The sequence below is a fragment of the Oryctolagus cuniculus genome, chromosome 14 (assembly GCF_051225735.1).
Source record: "Oryctolagus cuniculus isolate XC-2025 breed Fujian yellow rabbit chromosome 14, ASM5122573v1, whole genome shotgun sequence".
NCBI lineage: Eukaryota > Metazoa > Chordata > Mammalia > Lagomorpha > Leporidae > Oryctolagus > Oryctolagus cuniculus.
The window spans coordinates 45292911-45320156 of NC_142880.1; the positions used below are offsets into that span (position 1 = coordinate 45292911).

General features: G+C 40.3%; 1 protein-coding gene across 9 annotated transcripts in view; it reads right to left on the reverse strand.

Moving 5' to 3' along the window:
- The window catches only part of MARCHF11 (membrane associated ring-CH-type finger 11), a 329699-nt gene that overhangs the window by 11354 nt on the left and 291099 nt on the right, over positions 1-27246 (reverse strand). For 3 of the 9 annotated variants that reach the window (XM_089312636.1, XM_089312634.1, XM_008262080.5), the window contains one exon: positions 11256-11448. The exons of 2 other annotated variants lie outside the window; for them this stretch is intronic. In XM_089312636.1, the coding sequence (XP_089168762.1) occupies positions 11256-11448 (193 nt within the window). Of the gene's footprint in view, positions 1-11255; positions 11449-18727; positions 19361-20969; positions 21114-27246 lie in introns of those variants that run through there. 4 more of the 9 variants (XR_016220104.1, XR_016220102.1, XR_016220101.1 and 1 more) reach the window with 4 other exon arrangements.

The following is a 27246-nucleotide window of genomic DNA, read 5'->3' on the forward strand; positions in this document are numbered from 1 at the left end:
AATCCAGGGCCATCCCAGAGTAAAGCTGAAAGGTACACGTGTGCGTGCTCACATGTTGAATAAAGATGTAAAGCAAGAGCCATGCCACCTGACCCTCAACCCCTCCTCAGCCATGCTCCTGGGTTCAGTACCCGAGATTCACACATCAGGTTCCACGTGGATGACTTGGCCACAGCCTAACATGCACAATCCCTTGCCCTGTGCTATTCATTTAGCACCCTAGCCTGGGCCTTGTCTTCTCAGAAACACTTCCACCAAACTCTGAGACCTCTCCATCCCATTGCTGACGACAATCTCCAGTGTTTCCCACACTGCATTTCCTTAAACTCAACACACCTTGCTCCACCTCTTAAAGGCTCGAGAGCCTCAGGCTATGCAGTCCTTTTCCAATGTGCCAGCTTCCTTGTGGCTTGGACCCCTTCCCAGGAAGCCCAGAAAGTGCTGGTGTCCGTCCTGAGACCTTTTGGTCACCCTTGGCTGCCCTGCCCTTCCAGCCCAATCTCCTGCCCATTTGCCCACTGGTGCTCCATTTCCCTGTCTGGTGAAACACGAGGCCACAAGGTCTGTGTAAACTGAGGCCTCCTGCTGCATGCTCAGAAACTGCCCAGAAGCCAGCTCAGATCCACCGGGCATCCTTCTTGTCCTTGGCTCAGCCTGTGCTCCCTGGTGCCCCCAGAAGCTGCTCACCACTTTGATGGCCCTCGTCAGACTCTGTGCCACACAGCGTATCAGCACGCCTTCTCTAAGCAATGGTCCTGCCACCTCCTTGACTGAGAAACGGAGGGCAGACCAGCAGCACCCCTCCACTCCGAAAAAGCTGTGCCCATCCTCTCCTCAGGACATGTGCCCCCTCATGAACTGGGCAAGGCATTCCGTCAGGTGCTGGAGACTGCAAGCTACCCACCCCTGGGTCTTCTGTCATTCTGATTTCTTCTGGGTCTTCTCAACCTGCCATCAGTCCTAACTCTACCACTGAAGCCAATCAACAATTCCCCTCCTCCCTTCAGACACTGCTTTCATTTAACTGTGTCCCTTGCCAGCCAAGATTTGTGCACTTAACATTTTGAACCTCCTGCCCATCCCAGCCATCCTCAACCTACTGAAGTCTTCCCTCTCTCCACCTTCTCCCCACAGTGCTAAAACCAGTGAATGAACGTTGGCTTTATGTATCTCACCCTCCCCAACATGGCGTCAGGAACATCTGGCCACTTGCTCTTCCTTCCATAGTTGCCTTCCCCTTTGCTTTGACTGACTCCACTGTTCTCTTCCCTGGCTATGCCCCTCTGCCCATCCCCTGTAGCTCATCATGTTGCTCAAACTGCCACTCATTGCACTGAAATCATTTCCCCTAAAAACATTGGTTTCAACCACCACATACAAATCTCCAGCTCTGACCTCTGTCCTGAGTTCCTGCCTGTTAAATCCAGCTGCTTACTTGTTATGGTTATTTGCATTTCCCCAGAAATTCTGCAAAAACAAAATGTCAAAAAAAATCTGATGTTTTTTCTCCTTCCCCCTTCATTTGATATCCTGCACTTCAGTAACTACTGGCCCTTTCTATCAATCAGCTTCTGTGATTCACACTCGATGGTCCCAGGCTCCCTTATACCTCCATCCCCACCTCCACCAAGTTGATCATAACTTGTGATTAATCTTAAATTCTGGCAGTTCCTTGCCAGTCTCAATTAATGCAGGTCTATTCATTGGTCTGGGCGCCATAATATCCTTCACACCTTCTCCAGCACGGCCCCCCTGCCTGAGGCCCCTCCAGCCTTCTAGCCATCAACCACCTTTCTGCAGTATCAGGTAGGTCACTCCCACCCAGTGTATGGTCCTGTAGGGACTCCAAAACCTTCAGTTTGGTCTCACTCTCCAGCAACACCCGTGGAATCCTCTGAACGATCAGACTGTTTATTTTCTCATGGATTCTCCCCAACAAGCATCTTTGGCTCTTGCCACACTGGATTTCACAGGATTGCTTTAAAACATGACACGGTTTTATGTGTTGGCAGGTGCAGAGAGGTGCTTCTCTCAGGATTCTTAAGCACTCTGCTCTTCCCTAAAATTTAGCCCAAAATTTGCTTCCTCCCCCATGGATTTTACTGGCCCTAAGAATGGTTAACATTCTCACACATAGTCTCTTCTGGGAGTTTTCAAGTTGTATTTTAGTTGCCTCATCTCCCCTCGCAGATGGGGATCTGGCAAACCTTTTTGGAAAAGAGCCAGACACTGAATATTTTAAGCTGGGCAAACCTTCCTGTCTCTCTTGCCATTTCTCATAGATGGCCTGTAAGTAGAAGGGTATGGCCATGTCCCAATGGATCTATATTTATGTGCATTTAATATCATTTTCACATGTCTTGAAACAATATTCTTCTGGTTTTCAACCATGAAAAAAATATAAAAAAAACATTCTGAGAACATGGACTGTACAAAAACAGGTCTTGAGATGGATTTGGCCCTGGCGCTGCAGTTTGCCAACCCTTGTTCTGTTTGAACCTCTCTCTGTCCTGCACTCCAGGAGAATGTGCATTGGATGCTGGCTTGGTGGACAGCTAATGCCTACACGTGTAGAGTGCCCTCAGTTGAGACCGACAGTGAAGTGAAATATTTCCTATGGAGGAAATGGAGTCAACAGTAACAACACATTTGGTCTGCTGCTGTGCTAATTATCTTAATGTTTCTCAAGAAAAAAAAGTTTGAACTTTACAAGGTCAAATAAGAGGTAGGCATTGGGTTGGGTCTCTATCTCCTGGGAAGAGAGCTGAAGAGTTAATTAGCTTCCAGAGACTGTTCCCTGCATGACACTGAAGGCCCAACAGCAAAAACAAGTTCTCTTCTATTTCACTTCCTGGGGTTTTAAAGGCAGGATTATCACTAATAACCAACTATGATCATAATCTTTAGGGAAATTGGTAAACATCAGTATGATTAAGGCATAGGAAAGCCTATAATTTGTACCTCCAGAGGAAAAAAGATAATGGCCTACTTTTCAAAACTTCTCGAAGGATTGGTTTTTCCTCTGAAAATTTCAAATTACAAAGGGCCCCTCTGCCTCTGCCTCTGAGGGTCCTATCCAGATGTGCCTCAAGTGCAGATGATGTGGGGCTGGGACTGGTGTGCAGCATGGACACCGGTTTGTGTTTCAGGCTGACTGATGACATCAGACTCATTCTAAATGAAGCTGTGGCAGTTCCCAGAGCAGGAAGCATGCTAGGATAGTCTGAAATCGAGAATAATGGTCTGTGCTTGGAAAGGAATTCCACTCTATTGAAGAAAAATGTTCCAAATGAGCTAGCAGAGCGTGCAAATCTACGTCGTGGCAGCACAAGGCACAGATCCTGCCAGCCTGGCCAACCTCACAGCCCTGTCCTCCACCTGGAATGCAACTGGAAGGGAAATCCATAGGGACCCCAGGTGAGAGAAGAACATCTGTGTCCTCCCTGCACAAACAGCAGCACAAAGGTTTTCTGAGTCGCTACACTGTGGCACCGAGGGATTTAGGTCTCTGATCAAATTATAGATGAGGAGATGGGAGCATTTCCTGGAGCAGCAGAGTGAGCTGTTAACATTTCTCATTTCTGGAGGGAAAATTCTAGTAATGTGAAGGCTCATAAAGGAAATCCTGGTCTGATCAACTTTCCTGGCCATTAAACCAAACAACATTGGAGCTGAGCTTTTCCTCACACGCTTTCTGATTCATGCAGATTTAGCCACGTCATAGAGAGATAAATAACATCAGCAACACCTCCTACAACCCACCTACTGCTGGAATCCAGAGTGTGAACCCCTGCCCCATGGCTCAGCACTGTACTCAGATGTTCTAAGCTCCACTGTCCTGAGTGAGCCCAGCTGCTCAGATTCCAGATATCACAGTGGTTGGTGGTAGTGAAGGGGCTTGGAGGGCATTGAATAACGCAGTAGATTGGATCTGGGCTCCCAGTGTTTTGTGATGAAAACCAAAAATCCCCTTTTTATAGATATGAAGTCTTCCTGGTGCAAACTGTTGACACTTGAATGGCTGCCCTGAGAAGATGCCTGAGAGGGGTGACTAGCAGCTATGCTCTCCACTGCCCACAGAGAAGGGATCTTCAGTGTGGAGGTGGATTCTGGTGGTCCTAGGCTCTCTTGCCTAGGAAAGAGCACACTCTATTCAGACATCCCCAACCCTCTCTCTGTGCAGGGCAGCATCTTCCAGCCCTAAACAATAGGGTAAAGATGCTGACTGTCTTGGAAACTTTATATTCTTCACTATTTGATAGGTTTTATATTTACACATTCAGATAATACCCAAGCCCACACATCCTAGGAACACTGACAACTGTTCTTTGAAGCACACTGATTTATGGTGGTGGATCCTGTGTGGCAATGAACTTGAGGCTCTCCCATGCTCTCAAGCAAACTCAATGGTTTTCTGCTGTACATTACGGCATGTTTCAACTTCTAAGGGCAGTTTCTGCACAACTCTTCCTTCTCAGTAAATATCTTTTTCACGTAAAATACTTTAAGAAATAGTCACTTCTCACTCATGCTGAGAGGTGCCAGATAGTGTGGAAGACTTCACAAAGAGCCTAAAAATGGAATTTATATTTTGCTTAAAATGCATTATAATTTCTTCCTAAGCATTTTAGATTTAATTCCTAATTATGTTCTGCTTATGCTAATTAGTTTACATTTATGGAAAGCAGGAAGATGACCTAAAAGCACCATTTTAGAAGGAAACAAGTCTGGCTGGTTAACTCCCAGATAGGAAGCCAGTTTGTGGGAACTGAGCTGGACTTTTCTGAAAGTCTTTGTTAAAATTCCTCATCTTTACTCATATAATATCACAGACTTAGAAAAATGTTCAATTTAAGCTTCACGTCAATAAAATGATAAATCATGTGTTACTTTTAGCTGTTTTACCTGAGAAAAAAATAGCAAAGAGATCCAATAACAAAAGCAAGAAAGATGTATTAACCTAATTTTTTAAAATGTAAATATATGTCTAATGTAATCCATCAGAGACTGTTGGAATGTGTTCTACTGATCCATTTTCTTGCTCTATAATGAAACGTGAATATATTACCAACTGGTAATTCTAAATGGTTTTCTTGTGTGTGTTATGTAGCTTTAGTGATATGTATTACCAACTATGAAAATCAGAATTTCAAAGGGTTATAATAGCTGTAAGAACTTTCATAAAAACTGCTCCAGTTCAAAATACAGAACAAAAAATTTATGCTGGAGAGTACGAAATCTCTACTGAAGGACCGTTTTTTCCAGTATCAACCATAATTGGTACAGTAAGAAGAAAATATTTTTATCTGATCCTCATTCTGATATATCACAGGTTATTTTTTAAAAATTCCTTAATTTCTATGGCTTTCAAAAGCAAGGCAGCATAAACAATCACATCAGACTTTATTTCAACCATTTCAAAAGATCCTTGGGAGAATGAGTGTGTGTGTGTTATGTGTGTGCACATGCATATACGCGTGTCTGTATCTCATTCTGCATCCTCATGCTTTAAACTGAGAAATGAAGTTATGCTGGAGGAAGGGTAGTGACGTGGGTCAGTACTTAGCCATAGAGCCACATGACACTAGTTTTTCTTAAGGCAATTTCAGGGAGCACTGTTACACTAAGAAGAAAAAGAATGAGAATGAAATTCCTGTGTTAACGGTATGAGATAGAAGACCCAAGTCTGAAGAATGCAGTCTGTGAGAGGCTGCCATGCCTGGCCTCGATCACTCCTGCTGGATTTTACCCTCAGAAAAAAAAGCAGAAGTTTTCCTGGCTATGCCCTGCTCAGCAAATCGCTAGCATCCAAAAGATACCGTCAGTATGAACTGCACGTTGGCATGGCCTGGTGTGGCCACTCTTATTTTTCTTAGCTAAACTACCTCCCAAAGTTAAATAATTATAGAACTGACTTTAGGAAAACACTAGTACAGTGTTAAATACAGTTCAAACCACCTATTACAGTGTCAACCCAGGAAGATATCTTGGTCCGCAAAGTAGAAACTCTTTTATATTGGGGGAGAGAATAAATTAACAAAATCATTTCATAGGTCAATCTGCAAAAACTGATTAAAACCTCCCATGTGCTTAGTATTCAACCCAGACATTCCACATCTCAGAATCTTGCCTACACATACACAGAATAAAAAGATCTCCTTTGTAGCAGTCTCTAGTGGGAAGAGTTGATTGACAACTTAAATATCCATAAGTAGAAGAAAGGTTAACTAAATCATTGTACATCTAACAGATCATATTGTTGAACAAAAAATGCAACTTGTATTTTTTGTTCCCACTTACAGTATATCCCACTTACAGGCAAAGCAAGTAATTATCTGTGTTCCTGCCAGTGTGTAAATATAACAGAAAAGGTCGGGAAGGCATAAAGGAACACCAAAATCTTAAGAGGGGACATTTCTACAATGACAGGGGCACCACAGAAAGGGCAGTGTGAGGGAGGAAGATCTTTTGTAGCTTTACAGGCTTCATAATCAAAACACAAAATCTAAACATATATATATATATATATACACACATATTTGCATGTTTGTGGGGACAATTAAATTTTTTCAAAGAATGAAAGAATTTCATATTTTTAAACTTTGTAACCGTAACCAATTCCTTCTCATTGTATCTCAGGGAAGATCTAAACCTCTTGCAGACATGCATTTGTCACAAACTTACAGTATTTATTCTATTAGGTACACACACTGCCATCTCTATTTTAGGAACCCCACTAACATAATAGGATTTTAGCTCATTGTTTTTACAACACAAAGCTCAACGTCCCTCATCGTTTTCTAGCAGACACTAACGTGACATAGTGACTGCCCTCACTTTTTAATGTGAGTTAATTAAATGGTTCTGTGTGCTCACTGGATCATCTGCCAGTCTCTCAAAATTGTAATCATTAACAAACATACTCCTCCTGCAGTACAAGCTTCTGTTGAACCACATGACCAACGCGACTGCTGGTCTGCCTGTTTTTCTCAATGCCAGAAACATGGAGTGAGTGACCAAATCCTCCAACCGGCTCCTTCCACTGCACTGGACCTTCACTTGGGCTTTGCTGATCTTCCTTTGTGACTGTGCCATGCTTCCTCGGAGGAAGCCTGCTTTGGTTATTACTCTTCTCCGCATCACTGCCACTGGCTACAATATCTCTGTGGTGATGTAAATCCTTTATATCAGTCTTTCTGGTATACATTCATAGTCTGAATGTCATCTACTTAAATATTTAAAACACATTCCCTAATATAATGCAAGGTCATATTTCTTCATACTTTGGTTTTCTTAAAACAGATGTGAACTGTATAACAAATGAGGACTGAAAGTTAAATTGACACTTAACCCACAGAAGTCTCCCGAAACAGTTCAGTAACAGAAAAGAGTTACCTTGCCAACTCACCTCCCCTTACGGCTCTCATCTCACTTTACCACCCCCTCTTAATTTATAACAGATAAGGTGAAAGTTGCTACTCAAATCTTTATACATTTGCCATTCCATCATGTAGAATTTGTGCTGTGCAACATAGAAACAATTAGCCACATGTGGCTATTTAAATCAAATTTACATTAATCTAAATAAAAATAAATTAAAAATTCAGCTTCTCATTATCACTAACCACATTTCAAGTGCTTCCTGCAAAAAGTTCCATTAAACAGCCTTCATCCAGATATCACAACCCTAAAAGGATCTAACTCCTTAGGAGTGCTCAAAACGTCAATAGCAAGAAAGTATCAAATATTGGGGGAAACATGTATTAACTAATAATTAATGAAAGCAACACATTCACTGTATCACAAAGTAAATAAATTGTCTCAAATAAAGATGTTCTATAATTTAAACTTCTATTTAGTATTCCAATCTTTTCCTATATGTTATATACATTAGATAGATTATAACATTTTTGGATTCTGGAATAATCTTCTCTGAATTTTGGAATTATTTTTTAAAAGACCATTTATGAAACTGTCAGTCTGATCTGTCTCATTTAGGTATAATCAAGTTTGAAAAGCCTGGGCGGACAGGAATGTCTCCAACTATTTTAAAGACCTCAGAATGGGAAGTCAATCTCATATCCTCCAATGGTAAGACGGGCACCATCCCCCCCATTTGCTGAGTTTCTATTCATCTGTTCACTTCTCCATATAAACTGCCTGAAACCTCCAGCTACCTACGTACAATACCCTGGCATTAATGTCTCCCTGTGTCATTCAACTACCACTTCCACAAGTGTGCACATCCCACCATATTCTGCTAATTACAAATATGTGTCTGCCCTCCTTGTCAAACTAAGCAACAGAGATTCTATCAATATTAATTTTTCAGAAAAGATTTTACCATGGAAATATGGGGATAATAATATCCTATGTGCATAGTCAAAGGGGACTGAGGCAAGGAGGGGTTTTCAAGGCCAATGAGGAGGAAAAGTGTTCAAGCATCTGTCATAAGGGTGGGGTCAGCCCAAGATTATACAGTTGTTGGCCAGACATTCTTGTAGAAGAATTTTCTTTTAGTTCTGTTGGTCTTTGTGCAAGGCTGTGATTATTGTAGCATCTTTATGATGCTTCTTGTTACCAGACAAAAGTATGAGATCCTCTCCTTCATAACCTCCTGGCTTTATTTATTCCATTTTCTGCTTTTGTAACAGCTTGTCAAAAGTGACTCCATTTTGATGCTGGCAACTTTCACATCCCCAATACTCTGAGCTCCTTGGGAGCAGGAAAGTAACCCTTGTTTGTATTCCTAGCACCCAGCACTGACTGTCTCTGAAACATAGAAAGTCCCCAGTAAGTATTTATTAACTGATACATGTGTTCTGGGCTCAAATTGTAAACCTGCTCTGCATTGTTAACTCTGACTCCAAGTCTTCCAGTCAGTAATATTCAATGTATAATCCATGTAATCTTTGTTACCGTCTACATTGAATTAGCAGACATTTCAACTAGTTTGCTATGTTGGCAAAAGCTACTACTAACTATTCCAGTTGACTGTTGATAGCTCAGTACAATTAAGGTGTCTTGCTTTCTTGACTGTAATAGTCTCCTAATTCTTTGGGGAAAATAAGATTTTCTCCAGACCAAAAATAGACTAATTAATGAAACTGCCAAGTAAAATATTTAATATTTTTCAAAATACACAAAGCAGATCAGTGAATGACAAGGTTTAGATTTGTTGACCCAAAGGGCAATGAGAAGCACTATCAAGATTTAAAAATCAGATTAGAATTTCACTCTCTAAAGTGTCTCACAAAAAATAGCAAAACTACTTTGATATAGGAGAAGACTGACTATAAAATGGGCACATGCTCAATTTTCGAAACAGAAACACAAATATGTCATATAGTACAGAAAGATGTTTATAGATCTGTGTTGTTCAAACCAGAATTTTAATAATTTTGATTAAAATGCTGATACTAGCAATCAAAAGTTAATGTTAACACTAGGTGCAAGTTATGCAATTCAAGAAAATGATTTGGATACTTTTTTTTGTTGGACTAACACCAAGAATGCCAACTGGACATTTTTCTCTCTACATTGGATTAAACCTAAAGGTTCTTTAATTGTATATCTCCCTTTTTAATATCACTGTAATGCCACATTTTATAGTATTTATGTTGAAAGACACTATTTTTGAGCTTTTTGAGAGATTTGTTGTGATTCTTCTTGATTTAGAGAAATGCTCTAGGGATTACATTGGAATAGAGATTTAGAATTCCCAAATGCTGACATATGCATTATCATATTTAATGCAAATTTTTCATATACATGATTAGTCCAATTATTCAGACATCTGTTCAGTTTACAAATTATGTGCGATATTTTCTGCCCTAGTCTCTTTCTTTCAGGTCTGATATTTGATTATTTTCTTTCCTATTAGTCTACTTCTGACATGGGAAGAAAGGAAAAAGGGAAAGAAAATTCAGTCTGATCATATTATAAACACTTATAGATTTCTTTTTTCAAAAAATGATTTAGAATATGAAATTGCTAGCTAAGATTCTTCCATAGCTACAGACGTTAAATGATTTCAAAATTCTTTCAGTGTTTTTGATGTAGTCAAATATACTTAATCTACAATTGCTCATTAAGAACAGTTATTTTATACCCATCATTTCCTTTCATCATTTCCTCTCATCATGCCTGTGTGGTATGGAACTTTCTTCCCATGCATGAGGTGAGGAAACAGGAGTGTGTAGAGATGTAGATCTAGGACCAGCCTTTGCAGAGGCCAGAATTAGAAACCTCATCGTTTAATCTCAAGCTATGCAGCCATCCCTTGAAATCATGGAGGGTATGGACCCCTGAAACTGCTGACTCAGTAGGTTTGGATGCCTAAGAACATGCATCTCTAGGAGAGTGATGAAGATGCTGCTGCTGCCACTGGTGGTCCAGGGGACAACATTTAGAGAACTTTGAATGAATCAGTGCTATCTCCTTCGGCCCTTTTGACATCCTATTAGTCTGTAAACAATACCAGACCAGGGTCATTTTCCCAATACCACCCATCCTGACCCCTGCCCTACTGCAAACTCGCCACCACCATGGTGCCTGTGGCCCCACACACATGCCACAGTAAATGCCACATGAATCAGCTTCCATTCTCGAGTGGGTCAAGTGAAACACGGAGGTAACTTCACAGTAGAATCTATTTTAGCTAAAATGTCCAGTAATTTTTCTCATCTGAGCCAATTAATCTATTAAGCATAATGAAGAGACACAGGGCAGCAAGGAAAACTGTCCCCATGTCCCCAGTCTTCCAAGGAGCTCTTTCCCCAGGGATCTGATTCACCACTGCTGTGAGGAACATAAGCCCTATAGGAGGCTGTCCTCTCCCACGTGCACAGATGCCACTGCCCCCAGTCTGCACGTCCCCAGACTTGGAAGGGAGAGCTGCTTTGCTCCTATTCCTCAGAAATAAGTACCCGCCCTTATCTCTCTCACCACACATTATTTCTTCTAAGCCCTTCTCCTTCCTTTAAATTGCAAAATATGTCACTTTAAATGGGCTTTAACCTGTTTTTCCCCCCTAGCTACAGGGAATATTGATTCTATGCTTTTTTCAGAAAAGCAACCAAAATTGTGACCACCTCCCCACCACCACCTCCACCCCCAGAGAATTCATTAACTGAAGAACCAAGGTAACTTGTGATCCATCGTGATATTCTACATTAGATCCCACAGGTGAAAACAGAATTGCTGAAAGAAATGGATTACTGTCAGTTGGTGAATGTTTAACATGGCGGTCTTACCTATGCACACTAGATCCATAAAACCATACATTCCATAGCAGATTTGAAAAAGGAGGTCCTTCCTCTGCCACACTGCATAGGGGCTGAAGGCTGACCAGAGGAGCCAAGTCACACTCGCTATTAAGAACAGGGATCCTAGGATTACAGCAATCATCTGAACTTTCTCAACCAGTGTTATAGAAATGCTTTGCCACTAAAAGAAAAACAGAGGCATGTAAGAAAAAGGTGCTGTGTATAATTAAAAAAATAAACATTTTCAGCCCCATGTTTCTCTTCTTAGTTAAGACTGCAATCTGATCGGCCTCCCACAAATGAATTTTTCCACTTCATCCAGGCTATAAAAAAAAAAATAGACAAGCAGATAAAGATTAATGAATTGCCTTAACTTCATTACTTGCAGTTATTCACCATTCTGCAGGTTTAATCTAGTCTCACTCCAGATAGCAGTACTGAGTGTGAATGGCTGAGGAATATTTAGTACCTGGGAATCACATTATTATCTTTCATGCACGCATGGAATTAAACACACTCTGACAGTCCATGGCAAGAACTCCTCCATCTGGATTTATTCTGCTCTTAACACATGTGACTACAGCCAAAGTGAATTAGCTCTTGTTTTTGTAGAAAAATGTAAAAAACAAACAAGTTACATAAGAATATCAGTAAAAAAGTCATTTAAGACAACATAAAGAATAATCATTAGGAGACTATAACTGTTATCTGTTACTGGTAATATTATATACTCTCAGATACCACTGCCACCGTATCATCTGTGGGTAATCTATGAAACACTTTTGTCAAGATTTAGAATTTGTACACTAGAGGAGTATCTTTGAAACTCACAAACTCTACTGGCACACAACTACTGAACAGGGACAATGATTTGGTATCCTACATATTAATGTTTAAGAGGATTTACTGCACAAATGATCAAAAATCCTTTGAAGGCACCAACAGCTTCAGAGGACTAATTAGTCATGTTCCCACTTTTGCAGAACTGAGACAGAAACAGAACTAGAACTCTTCATTATTGAGGTTTTCCAGGAAACCATGAAACTCCAAACAACCTGCACAACCTCATGCTTTGAGAAGGATTTTGGCTGCTGCAACATAAGGCTCAATAGAAGAATTACTAAGCACCTTCACATGAGTTTTACCAAAAGGACCTTAAGCAAGCAGTGTCCACTGCAGGAATCTGAGAAAATTCTTTACTTACCTTAAGTCTGAACATATGCATCCTCCAATGACAAACCTATCACTACCCATAATTTCCCTTGCTCCCTCATTTATTGAGTTTCACTCTCCCCCACCTTGTTCTCTAACACACACATACACACACACACACACACAAGTGTGCATAAATAACATAATTTACATATGATGTTTAAATAGGCATATGACTGCATATTCATGGATAATATTATATCCTACATAAGTTAAAGATCAAATACCAACATACGTTAGCAATATTCATACTCCAAAGTCATTTACTTTCTTTTAAATATCGAACCAAATAGCAAATCAAGTTTGGTATAATTCTATGAGAAAGCTATTTCTATTCATTTTAAAGTAAAGATTCAACTATTGAAAAAATGGTTCTTTTACAATTTTGAGTCTAAAAATAAACTGCTCAGCATTATTTTCTTATTACAAAGAATCAATATTAAATTTCAACCATACTTTTATTATTATTATATTATTTATTTATTTGACAGGTAGAGTTGTAGGCAGTGAGAGAGAGAGAGAGATAGAGAGAAAGGTCTTCCTTCCATTGGTTCACTCCCTAAACGGCCGCCACAACTGGAGCTGCGCCGATCCAAAGCCAGGAGCCAGGAGCTTCCTACTGGTCTCCCATGCGGGTGCAGAGGCCCAAGCACTTGGGCCATCCTCCACTGCTCTCCCAGACCACAGCAGAGAGCTAGACTGGAAGAGGAGCAACCAGGTCTAGAACCCAGCGCCTGTGGAGAATTAACCAAGTGAGTCACGGCAACGGCCCCTCAACCATACTTTTGAAATTGCTTTTCCCTAGCTTCATGACATTATTTTAACCACATTAATTCCAAACTGCCATAAATTTGAATTTTAAACAACGCTAAACTCGGTATCACAATAAACAATGTTATATGTTAAATGCCATTGTCTCCCATTCTTGTTTAGTTTTGATGCTTACTAAAATTTATTTTCATTACAGCAAAATGGTTAAGTAATACAGGAGACTACCTCCAGCTGGTTTCCATACTGAAGAGCCGCTACCTTGTCTACATGCGTTTTTATTAACTTTTGCTGATGGCCATCACCCTTTTTCCAATAATCTTTCTGATGTGCCAGTTTCACTATGTCATTTTAATGGATGTAAGTTTAAACAGCTCAGGGGCCAGAACTGTGGCATAGCGGGTAAAAGCTGCGGCCTACAGTGCCGGCATCCCATATGGGCGCAGATTTGAGTCCTAGCTGCTCTACTTCCATCCTGCTCTCTACTGTGGCCTGGGAAAAAGCAGTGGAAGATGGCCAAAGTGTTTGGGCCCCGGCACCCCTATGGGAGACCTGGAGGAAGCTCCTGGCTCCAGGTTCGGATCAGCCCTGCTCCAACCATTGGGGCCATTTGGGGAGTGAACCAGTGGAGGGAAGATTGATCTCTCTCTCTCTCTCTCTCTCTCTCCCTCCCTCCCTCCTTCCCTCCCTCCCTCTTTCTCTTTCTCTCTCTCTGCCTATGGCTCTCTGAAATTCTGCCTTTCAAATAAACAAACAAATCTTAAACAGCTCAATATTGTACAATTCATTATATTTAGCTTCAGTTAGACCTACTAATGAATTGATTCAGACTTATCCAAACGATAGTTTAGGAACAATATGGTGGCCAAAGGTACAGCATGGGACATAGGACACTGACTTCCTGGCTCTGCCATATTCAGTTTAGCTGATCCTTGGCGGAGAAGGTGAAAGGACACACTTTCCAGGGGCAAAGAACATGGATACTTTGCACTTGTTTGGGTAACACCAAATTTAAAATGGTTTAAAATTCAAAGGTCTGGTGATTTTGAAATTATGTCAGGAAGCTTAGAAATAAATAAAAATTGATTACATTTCACTGAGAAGCTTCATTGTTTATTGTTATCCCAGAAATTATTTTTTACCATAGATACAAGAGATAATTAACAATTCTGGAAGCTTATTTTAAAAGAATGATAAATCGTACATACTCTATAATGAACTCCATGAACTTTTTTGGTTTTATACCACTCTGACAATAATGCAAACATGCAAGCAAGTTAAAAGTAAACAGATGCTCTTCATATACTGATGAACCTTAAAATGAACACAGTTCAGTGACTAGCTAATGAGGACAGACCATTATTGAAATTGGAATAATTAAATTTGATTAGGCACAGAGATTTTTTTCCTCAAACACTGTTATCTTGATGATTTTTGTGTGTGTGCCCCTTAACTTGGATACCATGCTTTCTTATTTCCACCTTGATGTGCAAACAGCAGGATTGTTCTCACTCTTCCCCAAGGAAAAATACCTGTGCCTCCCACAGCAGGAAACTCTCCCAGTGTCCTTACCCTGGAAGGCATGCAAATAATTACCCACTGCCTCAGCAGCAAGGAGCTGTGTTAATGGACCATTAGCTTGGCCAATAAAAGCAGAAGAGGAGTCTCTGGGGCATTGCTCTCTACTCTAACAGTATCCAAGACCGAGATTTAAATTTGTAAGATGTTTCTAAAACTAGAACAAAAGTTTCCAATAACTAAACACATTTTCTCCTTTAAAGCCACATATACATGTGTGTGTGTGTGTGTGTGTGTGGGCAGGGGATGGGTGTGTTTTCACTCATCTTCCTTCCTAAGCTTGGAAAGGAAAATAAAATGTAACAATAACCAGGTGGGCTCTAAATTGTTATGAGGATTCTTCAAAAAATTCATGGAAAATGCACATTATGGAGTAACTATACACATATTTCAAGGTTTTTGCACTAAAATAAAATTATTCTTTAATTATCTTCCTAAACGGACTTTCTGAAGTACTTTGATATTGTTTTACATTTTTCATAGTATTTGATCATATGTGACTCTATTTATATTTCTGAAAAGCTGTTCACTTCTACACCACAAACTATTGCACCTCTTGTTCCTAGCAACAATGGGACCAACTGACTCCTCTTTCAGAAAGTTCACCATTGAGTTCATTAGAAGAAGATTCAATAATTATATCTGGTATTTACATAGAACCAATACATATCAGGAATTTTTCTAAGAGGCTATATGTATTAACTCATTTACCATGCACAATAACTCTACCCAGGGATTACTATTATTATCCCCATTTTCCTGATAAGTAAGATGAGGCAGAAAGAGGTTAAACAATTTCTCTAAGGGTCCACATCTAGTCAGGACCAGGAATGAGACATAGCCTAGACAGTCTGGCTCCTGGGTTAATGTTCTTTATATGTAAACTGGACATTGTACTCATTTTCCTCTGGTAACAATTAATTACATACATTGCTGTCTTTATAGTGACATAGCAATGCTTCTGGAAGCTCTGAGTCCACCCGCTCTTGTCTAATGAAAGAGCTTCTAGCTGTCCTTGCAGCTGTGAGTCATTCTGAGCTCTTTGATATAGCCTCCCAGGTCTTCAGTCCTGCTGAACAGAGAGCTGCCCCTCTAAACCCCATCAAGGAGGGCTAAATGTTTAGTTCACTGCATATCCTCAGGGCCTGGCCCATAACTGTTGCAGAAGCATAAAAGAGAAATTAAGAGGAAGCGCTTCCTTCCCTGGGTATGCAATGCCCTTCTCCTCTTTTCTCACCTGATAATCTCTCCCCAAAGCATCTTCGCTTCATCCTCTCCTTTGCCTTTCTGGACCTCACAACCCACTGTTTATAACTCTGTTCAATGTTGGTTTCTTTCTCACTTGGATCCCAGGTGTCTCTTTACCTTTCCATTGTCTGTGGACTGCAGGTTTGACAATGGCAGAAGCTGAGACTCACTCTCCACGCCTCCTACCAGGTTCACCTAACAACTGAATACACTCAATCAATTCCCAAAATACATGGAATCCTGACTTTCCTTCCATCACTCAGATATCTTATCTGAGAGATGGATGTTCTCTCCACATCCATTCCATCACTGCCTGCAGGATATAGTCCCGGCTCTGGTCAAACCTCCAGTAGGTTGAGAAATGAGGATTCAAAATTAAATCTTTCTAAAATCTTGCTAAAACTATTCTGCTCTCTGCCTTTGAACCTTCTGCACTTGCTTAAACTGACTTACCCTGCATCTGAAAGGAAAAACAAAATGACTACAGGAGGGTTGTGGGGACAGAAAAAGTCTAGGCATGAACTCAGCACTCCAGCAGGGGTCAACCATATCTGACCTGCAGCCCTGTACATGGCAGCCCAAATGCCCCTTGAGTCTAAAGGGGATAATTTGTTAAATGAATAATCATATAAATAGATAATCTCAAGAAGTTATAGCTCTTTAATTTTAATGACAGTTTAAAATGAATTAAATAAACTCACATTGGAAATTAATATTCTTCAAAAACACAACTGTTCAAAGATGGACTAAGTAAACTCCAGCATTCCTACAAAGAGACAAACAACATGTAGGGCTACAGTTGGTGTCCTGATATGTGAAGGTCCATGTTGGTGGAATGCTTTTTATGGAAAGGTAGACAAGCACTCCAATAATTTCCACAGATTGCTGTGAAACCACAGAAAATATTGTTGCACTTCCAACAAAATCTGATTAATTGACACAGATCTATTACAGCTTTCAGAGAAGAAGGGTACAAGGGAAAGCTACAAGTTTTCTTCGAATGAATGACAGGAACCCAAGTAAAAAACAGACCCAGTCTCCCCCTGTATAAATCACTTCCAGCCAGTAAGGTAAGCACTTGAGAAAGGCCTATACTCCCTCAACTCTCTAGGAAGCTATTTAGAAGATGTAGCTGTCATTCCGTTGTCCGAAAGAGTTAATGCTCCTTGTCAATTTAGAGCCCAATTTCCTCCCCAAAAATACCATGTGCTCACAGGGAACCAGGCTGCACTCTGAGACAGAGTGCATTAAATCATCCCATCTAAAGTACTGTTTCATCTGTTTTTACAAGGCTGGCCAGATATGAATCATAAGTTAATAGATTTGTAGTATGATGATTTATACTGCGCAGGATGACAGGTGGGATTACTCACCAGTGTCACAGGAGAGAACACCTGCTCTTACAAAGTGTCCTCTTCAGAAAAACGAATTTAGCTAAGACCTATTTTCAATCACCTTTAGATGGTGTTTAAATTGTTTCACCAAAGTTGGGATTCGAAATGCTGGCAGAAAGCATCTGAATATGTAATCAAGTTGAGGTGTATATAGAACATTCATTAATAATACACCCATTCTTTGCACAGAAATATTTATATTTTAAATATTAAAGGTGATTTTATGGCTTGGTACAGTTCTTTTCTGCTAGAAAAGCATCTTCATAAATTTATCATAGCAGAGATAAAGAGAGAGATGAAATCTCAGCAATCTAAAGAAAATAATTGGAAAATTTCTTTGGGAAAATTCAGTTGATTAACTGAAAGTGGAGATATAATGACTTCTCAAGATGAAAGTCATAAGAATCAAATATTACAAGTAACTTTATGCCAATTAATTCAATAACACAGATGAAATACATAGGTTCTATGAAAATTTAATGTACTGAAATTGACACAAGAAGAAATGGAATGCAGAGAAATCATCTGATGTACCTCCTTTCACGATGAAAAATAGGAAGATAGAGGAATCTTAGCCTGAAAGAGACTTCTATACTTACAGCTAGGAGTTTTTCTACTCAACTGTGAAAAATGCTTCCCTTCCTAGTGACATGAACTAAACAAAGATATCCGTCCTTATTACTTCTATTTAACATTGAACCGTATATGCTACTCAATGAAAGAGAGCAAGGGAAAAAGAGAAGAAGGTATTAATATTGCAAAGAAGCATAAGTTGTCTCTCTCTTTAGATGATATAATTAGCTTTTAGATGATATAATTAGCTCTACAGAAATTGCAGGGAATACATAAGGAAAACTAATATAATTAATAAACTAATTTAAGAAAGCTTCAAAGTACAAGGTCAATAAACAAAATCAATTGTATTTAAAGACCAGCATCAAAGTTAAAAGATAAAATTACAAAAATAATACTGCATGAAAAACACCAAAAATCATAAATTTCTTAGGTCTGAATTTTTAAAAAGTTAATATACAAATCATTGCTAAAGAAAATTAAAGACCTAAATAAATGACAGTTACAGGTTAGAAGATCCACTATTGTTCAGACAACCATTCCCTCCAATTTTAATGTCTAAAGTTAAAACATAAGCAAAATGATATCAGAAAAAGAAGGTTTCTTGGTATTCTCCATGTGTTTGAAAAAGAGATCACTCATGTACAATGATTATCAATTAATAGGTGTTAATTTAATTTTAATTCACAGAGAACAAGAATGAAAAGCAGACATGCAGATCATTGGTCGCTACTTCCACAAGAATTATAAGGAAACCTTCTGGACCCAGTTTCTTATGGAAAACAATCTTTTCCCCATTGCCTCAGTTTCTGATAATGCACATCCTTGGAGGGACCATACCCTCAACATACATCAACTCTGTTTAATTAAAATGCCTGGGCCTAGATCTCATCATCAACAGAAAAACAAGTAGATGGACAGCTCCCCAGGTGGACTAGGGAATACTGTGAGGGTCTCATGTTATTCCACAAGATATAGAATATCAATAAAATATTTTCTTCCAAAAACGTGGAAATCCCAGGCAGTCCCACAGGTCATGTCCCAGGATTGTGGTGAAACCAAGCACCATGAAGTGAGGGTTATACTGGGAGTTCCTCAGGTATGTGTGCAGAACCATATGCCTGGGTCCTTGCATTATAAAATAGAAGAGAAAAACTTCTTTCCTCAGAAATGATGGCCCTGGGAAGAGATGGCTGCCAAGATGACTTCAATGTGGTAGGGAGATTCTTCCTAGCTTTTCTTGTGACAATTGGGCTCAGCGGAAGTGGTCACAGGAATAGGCTTGCTTCTCTTTAGCTTCACAGCCAGGAGGATCAAGTCCTGGATGAATGAGGACAAACATGAACCTGGCCCAATGCCCAGTGCAGCAGCAAAAAGGACCAACAACATTGGACTAGGGTCACAGAAAAGATACGCTTACAAAATTTCAAAATTCAACTTTGGAGTGTGTGGGAGAGGGGAAGGATAGGTTAATACAATGTGAAAATTTCATTATTAAGTAAAAATAATCAAGATTAGCTGAGCCCAGTGACTTGGAGTGGGAACACCTGCTATATGAAAGAGGCATCTATGAATGACCAGGGACCAGGACACTAATTACATGAGTGTATTAGCCACCTTCTAATTACTATAATCAAATACCTGTGGCAGACTGCTTTATAAAGAAAAGACTTTTACTTTAGTTTATGGCTCTAATGGCTTGCAGTCCAAGATTATGCAGGCCCCATCGGTTTGGCCCATAGTGAGGATGTTATTGCTGGCAGGGTCCCAGGGTGGCCCAGGGCATTCCATGGCAAGAGACATGGATCGTGCATGTCTCTGTGTCTGAATTTCTCCTTATAAAGCTTCCAGGATCCAAACTGGGCCCACCTTAATGACATAATCTACTCTAATTGCTGCCCGAAGGCCCCATCTCTGAATACCATAGCTACATTTAGTGTTTACTCTCTTTGTACTATTATTATAGAACTTTAGCGATTCAAGCCCTGAGTTTAGGAAAGACAAATATTCAAGCTGTAGAAATAAATAGCCTTCCACAGAAATACCTACCCAGAAAACCCACTAACTAACAAAAGCTGCCCTTCGTTCAGATGGCTTGTTTTTGGAAAGAGGAGACTGAACCCTGTAGATGCTCCTACCTGGATGTCTGCAGATTCACAAGAAGGCAGACCAAGGAAGGAGGAAGTGTAAAGTTTTTTTTTAGTAAAGAATGAGGATGCTTAGATGGAAAGTTGTGTCTGAGAAAAATCTCTCAAATGATTATTAACAGGAACAACAACTACTCAAATTTAACATTAACTTCACAACTACAGGATATGGAATCCACATAAAGAATACCAAAGTTTTTTACTTCATTCCAGAAAAAAGCATATTTATTCCTCCATTTTTCTCTGATTCTTCCAAAACCATCCTTATCTCTCAATTTTATCTGTTGTTCAATTATTTTGATTACATTTTATATTTGTCAAAGGCAAGATTTAACAGTCCAAATGTTGAAGTAAAAATACATTTTAGCTTTTTGGTTTTCAAAAGCTTATGCTGCCTTCTCATTCTCTTTTAATTACATCTTAAAACAGAAGCAGGTGCTATCCATTATTTCAATCAGGGAAATTTGCCCAAGTGGCAACTGTCTAATACAGTTAGTCTTAGTAACTAGATTTTGCCCCATATGAATTAAAAGTGTGCGTCTGCATATATTTTTATTTTACTACTCTTCTCAGTATTCAATATTAATTGTGTTTAAATACAGGATCCCCAGGGGAGCTCTATTTAGGTAATTAGTAGGTGATCATAACTGGATTTGTAAGTTCTCTCTACAAGGAATTGAAAGCTACCTTCATTAAAATAGCTTATTAAAACTCTCAATGGACTATTGCTGTTTTTGACCTTGATTTTGCAGCAGAATTTTCATTAGAAGCAATTATCTTACCACTTGAAATATTTCAGCTCCTGAATCAGCTCATGAAGACTGAATACTGTGTATTATCCTCGAAGTCAGAACAGCTGTTGCATGAGACGGATCATCTCTTCCATAGAATTCATCAGACCTTTTTACAAAGTGGTTCTCTCTTGGCTATGGAAGACACGCATAATGTGGAAGGATGAATAGAGAGCTATGAATTGGCTCTACTGCCCAGCAAGTAATTCTTCTCAAAAGACCTCAATGACCTTCTCTGTAAGACACATCTGATATCAAATACCTGAGAATAATTGTGTATTGATATCTGCATGCCTTGCTCTTTCCTTCTGGAAAGAAGTCCTTCTGAGGACTGGACCAAAGGCTATAAGATTATATTGTGGCTGAGTCAATTAACAGGAAGAACAGCCCATTAATCTGAGCACTGAATGTTATATTAAATTATATATAAGTTATATTACATGTAACTGAGTTTTACTGAAACTCTTAGCTAGTTGACACCCCCAATGTGAAAGTGCACAGGAAATTTTTCCTCCTTAAGTATATGATAGATATAAATGTATTCACTCATCATGCATTAGTTGAATATGGGAAATGCTGTAGGTAGCTAAATGCACTTTGTTTCTTGGGAAACTTATAAATTGCAGTATGTCCTGGGTCATCTCATCAGCCAGGTGAAATGTACAGAAGGTGCATGAGAAACAGAATGACATGAGATGGTGACTAATGTTCACATGGGTTCAACAGCACTAGTTCAAATCATGACTAAGCATTTTGTGATTCTGCAATACGATGAGCTATGTGACTACAGACAATAAAACATGCTAATGATGGATGACTTAAGTATTGATAAAGTGAAGAAAACAAATAATACTTAAGATCTCTTTATAATATGGGTTAGATAGTGTTATGAATTTAACAGGATCTTGTTCCTGAAAATCATCAAGAAGTTTAAGCCCCAAAGTCTCACATTGATGGTTGATGGATTAAGGTAGTGACTTGATCTAATTATGGCATCTGAGGAGAGTTGGGCCTGGTGGGAGGTCTTTAAGCCATTGGTGTTTGCCCTCAAAAGGTATTTTTCACAAGAAGATAGGTTTGTTATATAAGCTGAGTGTGCTTCCCACCTCCCTCTCTCTGATTCCTGGCTCTCCATGTGATCCTTCTTCCACACATTCTGCCATTGTAAGTCTCTACCACACTTATTCGATAATCGGGCCGCAAGTCTTAAATTGTGAACCTCCAAGTCTCTGTAAGCCAAAACAATATTTTCTTTCCCAAGAATCCCTTCTTAGGTATTTTTAAGTAACAACAGCTACACTGGTAAATAGAAAGATGATAGATAGACAGAGATATATAGTTTTGATGACAGATAGATGATAGGTAGATACATAGACACACAGACAGGTATCCCTCCATTCAGGAACACAGCAATAGTAGACTTTAACATCTACTAGGCTGTATGCCCATCTTGCCTTGTTTGTCCATATATCATAATCAACCAGATTAAGCAAAGATAGCTTGTTGTATCCTTGTTAGGAATTATAATAAAAGATGTATCCAGAATGGTGAGGATAATCCTAATATTGTGATACCAGCTTCTGGATATGGCCAACCTAAGGCCTCATAGAGGGAAACTGCCCTTAAAACTAAGGGATAGTATTGTCTTGAGGAGGGATAGCTAGCTCTGCAGACTGGTTCTAAGATAAATGGGCACAGATGAAAAATGTGCCCACTGAGGACAGAATTCAGCCTATTCCAGATTTGTACATACAGTTTAAAACTTGTCTTCATAAAAACACAGCTGGAAGGAAACAAAAAGATCCTCAGAAGCTCTTTAAAGAGGATAAAAGAGTGGCCACACAAGGAAGTTAACTGTTATAGTCGGGCCACCAAGCTGGCTGGTGGGACATGAAGACCATTGCAGTCAGTTCAGGCATCTGCCACAATGCCTCCAATTTTACCCTGACACTGTTATTGTCCTCACTTGCGTCATCGGCTCATTTCAGTTCATCCTCAATTCTTCCTTGTCGATCCAAGGGACATGGCCCATTACTCATGGGAAGTGACAGAATCTACCTGCCCGGAAAATGTCACAGGTGGTGAGAGGAGGAACCACGACTGTCAATCATAGCTATAGCGCCAGCTGCAGGCGAAGCGTGTTACAAAGTTGCATCTGTGTATCTTCTTGTAAAATTTTATATCCTGACAAACATTCCAAAATGAGGAATACTACAGAATAAATGAATATGAAACTATCCATGTGACAGCTGAACCACCTATAAAGCAATTTTATTTGTGAGTGGGATTTATCTGACATAAGATGAAAAGGCAAATTTTCTAGAGCTTTTCTTCTCTCAAGAGATAATTAGGGTGAAAAAGTAAAGCACATGGTTTGAAAAGGAGAGGAAAGCTTGAGGGAAGCACTATTGATTTTCTCTGAAAATCAGATTACCACATTATTGCTTTTTAGGTGGTTGTGTCCCTATTGAAGGGTAATTTATTCTTCAACACACTCAACATACTTCTTTGACAAGATTTTCATGACTAGAATTACTGGAGTGGAACATGCTTTGCGGATAAGAAAATGACTTTTGACCCACGAACTATTTTTTTTAAATTAAATGCCTGCAACAATGTTAAATGTGCCCCCTACTAAAATAAATGGGATTCAATTGGGGCACTTTAGAGTCAGGATACAGGAGAGAGAGGACAGGCGGGGGGGCGGGGTGCAGTGGTGGGTACAGAACTTGGAAGGCTGCATCTGGTTCTCTGCCAGGGAGAGGCAGGGGCCTGTTGTTGGTGACAGAACTGTTTTCAGGGCAAGACAAAATCCAAGTGGAGAAAAGGGATATCAAGGATTAGACACACTTAACAGTAAAGAAATCAAAATCCCCAGCTGACCAGGGTGAGGGGAGGAAGTGGGAAGAGAACTCAGCCAAGCAGTAGCTTCAAAGAGAGCAACTAGGACTTCTGGAAGCTGCCTGTGACTTTCATCCAAGGCCAGGGTGTGGGAGAGAGGCCAGCAAAAAACAAAGCCAGTGTATCTGCAGGTAGAAGAGTCACTTGCGAACACTGCTCTGAGGTGTTCTCCTGTAGTCACAGAACAGAGCTCATCTTGGAGGGCTTCAGAGATAGTATTTGGGAGTTGTGTACATGTGTGTGTCTGTGTGTGCATATGTGTGAGTCAGTGTTTGTGTTCTCCACTTGGTGTTGATGGCAGCTAATCACAAGCCTTGGAAGGTCACACCTTCATGAGAGCCCTAACTCTACCAAATCCCAGCCCCATATATCCTTGGGACTTTGCTTAATCTTCAGAGCTGCAGTTTCCTCACTGTCAATATGGGATAAATATCCATCTCAAAGGACTCTTTTGAGTAACTGTGACAGACTAATACAAAGATCTGGTTTATGCCCCCGTTTCCTGGCACATAGATCCTACAACCCCAGGAATCTCTGAAGTTGTGTTTTCTGTATATTAATAAGATGACTGGTGGCTTGAGCTCCTAGACAGCCTCATGATGTGGGGTGGTTGCCAGGGAAATGAACCATGTAATCAGAGGGCTGAAACTTTCAACTTCACCCCCAGTATTTAAGGAGCGGTGAGGAACTAAAGGTTGAGCCAATCACCAATGGCCAACAAAGTAGTCAATCAGGCCTATGTAGTGAGGTGTCCCTAACAACTCAAAAGGACAAGGTTGAGAGAGCTTTCAAGTTGGTGAACCGAGGAGCCCAGAGAAGACATAGAAGAAGCTCCTCTTCCCTCCCCATATACCTTGTCCTGTGTTCTTTTCCACTGGCTGTTCTTGAGTTGTATCCTTTGTAACAAGAGGGTGAGCAAACTCAGCCTATTTCCCTGAGTTGGGAGTGCCATTCCAGCACAGGGCTGAACCTAAGGAGGGGGTCCTAAGAGCCTCCACTTAGCTGATCATCAGAAGTACAGGTGGCAACTTGTGGCTGGTGTCCGAAGTAGGGGCACTTTTGTGCAACTGAGCCCTTAACCTGTGCAGTTCTATGCCACCTCCACAAGTTTATTTCAGGTAGCATCAGAATCATGGGACACACACTGGTGTCTGCAAGGAATTAGAGAGAACTACTTGGCGTGGAAAAGACCTCATTAATCTGGCACCAGAAGTGAAGTGTTGTGAGCACAGAAGGAAACAGGGCTTGTTTTTGTAGTATTGAGCATGGCAGGAGATGATTTTCATAATACACTCAGCACCATCCCAGGAATGGAAATACTCAATGGATGGCACCTGGCTATTAACTGCTAAGTGCACCGTGTTCCCAGAAACTCAAGAAAGCCTGATGGAAAACAGGCCCTGTGATGTTTCTTCAAACCGGCAACTACTTAAGCAGCCACATTTTCCCTGGGACCATTAGGATAATACATAAGTGAAGTCCTATTTGAGAAACATACTTTCTTCCTTGTTCTCTAGAAAAGCTTGGGCAGATTATATTTTTCAGTGAATTCATAAATTTTTATAATGTATGCAATTTTAATGATCCACCTTTTAAAACAGAAAAAGAATAAACAATACAAAGAGTTCCTGGTTAGGACTCTGAGACTATTATATCTGTTTGAACCAGAGCCTATTAGTGGTTAAAAATAAAAGGCACTTAGAAACCATATAGTCCAAATTCTCATTTTGTTGACACTGAATACAAAGGTAAGATGACTTACTCAAATTCACACAGCAGGGTATCAGCCAACATAACAAAGGCTACAGATCTTTACATTGTAAGCACTAACAGACAACTCAGAAAGTGGTGTGAGTTTATATTTCTAATGTCCAGCCTAGCAAGTAACAGACACTGCATACTGCATTCCTGAAGGTCAGACAAGAAGGTGACCCATAGTCTATCAAAACCCACCAAACTAGGTAACAATAAAACCAGTAGCATGATTTTTATGGTAGCCATCTTAGGAAATTGCTAATGCATGGCCAACACCACTAGTAAAATGCAGCATTATTTTTTTCAAATGAATTTGGCTCTAGTAGATATATTATTTTTCTCCAAAATCATTAGTAGCCTGACAGGTTTATAGAAAGATGTTTATAAATTATACTGGCAGTGGTATCTTATTATCTTATTTTTCTTTTGGCTGTGGGGAGTGAGGGAGATTCCAAAGGAGGCAATCTGTATGCAACATATGGTTAACTATTTCTTTTTTTTTTTTTTTTTTTTTTTTTGACAGGCAGAGTGGACAGTGAGAGAGAGAGACAGAGAGAAAGGTCTTCCTTTGCCGTTGGTTCACCCTCCAATGGCCGCCGCAGTCAGCGCGCTGCGGCCGGCGCACCGCGCTGATCCGATGGCAGGAGCCAGGAGCCAGGTGCTTTTCCTGGTCTCCCGTGGGGTGCAGGGCCCAAGCACCTGGGCCATCCTCCACTGCACTCCCTGGCCACAGCAGAGGGCTGGCCTGGAAGAGGGGCAACCGGGACAGAATCCGGCGCCCCGACCGGGACTAGAACCCGGTGTGCCGGCGCCGCAAGGCGGAGGATTAGCCTAGTGAGCCGCGGCGCCGGCCCGGTTAACTATTTCAATACAGCAACCATAATTAACATTGAGTAGTGATCAGATGAAAAATATGACTAAAACTTGGAAGAATGTGCCTGAGCATACTAAAAAAATGTGCCACACTAAAAAATTATTTTTTTATTTTTTTATTTTTTTGACAGGCAGAGTGGACAGTGAGAGAGAGACAGAGAGAAAGGTCTTCCTTTGCTGTTGGTTCACCCTCCAATGGTCGCCGCGGCCAGCGCACTGTGGCTGGCGCATTGCACTGATCCGAAGCCAGGAGCCAGGTGCTTCTCCTGATCTCCCATGTGGGTGCAGGGCCCAAGCACTTGGGCCATCCTCCACCGTACTCCCTGGCCACAGCAGAGAGCTGGCCTGGAAGAGGGGCAACCGGGACAGAATCCGGCGCCCCGACCAGGACTAGAACCCGGTGTGCCTGCGCCGCAAGGTGGAGGATTAGCCTATTGAGCCATGACGCAGGCCAAAAAATAATTTTTAACAGGTATTCTAAGAGCAGAGCTCCCTTGTTTAGTTAGACAAAATATAATTATATCTGAATTATATAAAATCATCTTACTAAAGAATAAGATTTAGAATCTTAATGCTGTGCCATCTTTGAGAAACTGTTAACAATAGAACCCACACCTCCAATATTTTCCATTTCAAAGGGAGGCTGTTATCTCACTTTTATGTAGAACTAGTTTATAAATCCAGAATTAGGAAATTCCATGATGGTGGATTAGGGAATGACACATTACTAGGGATAAAC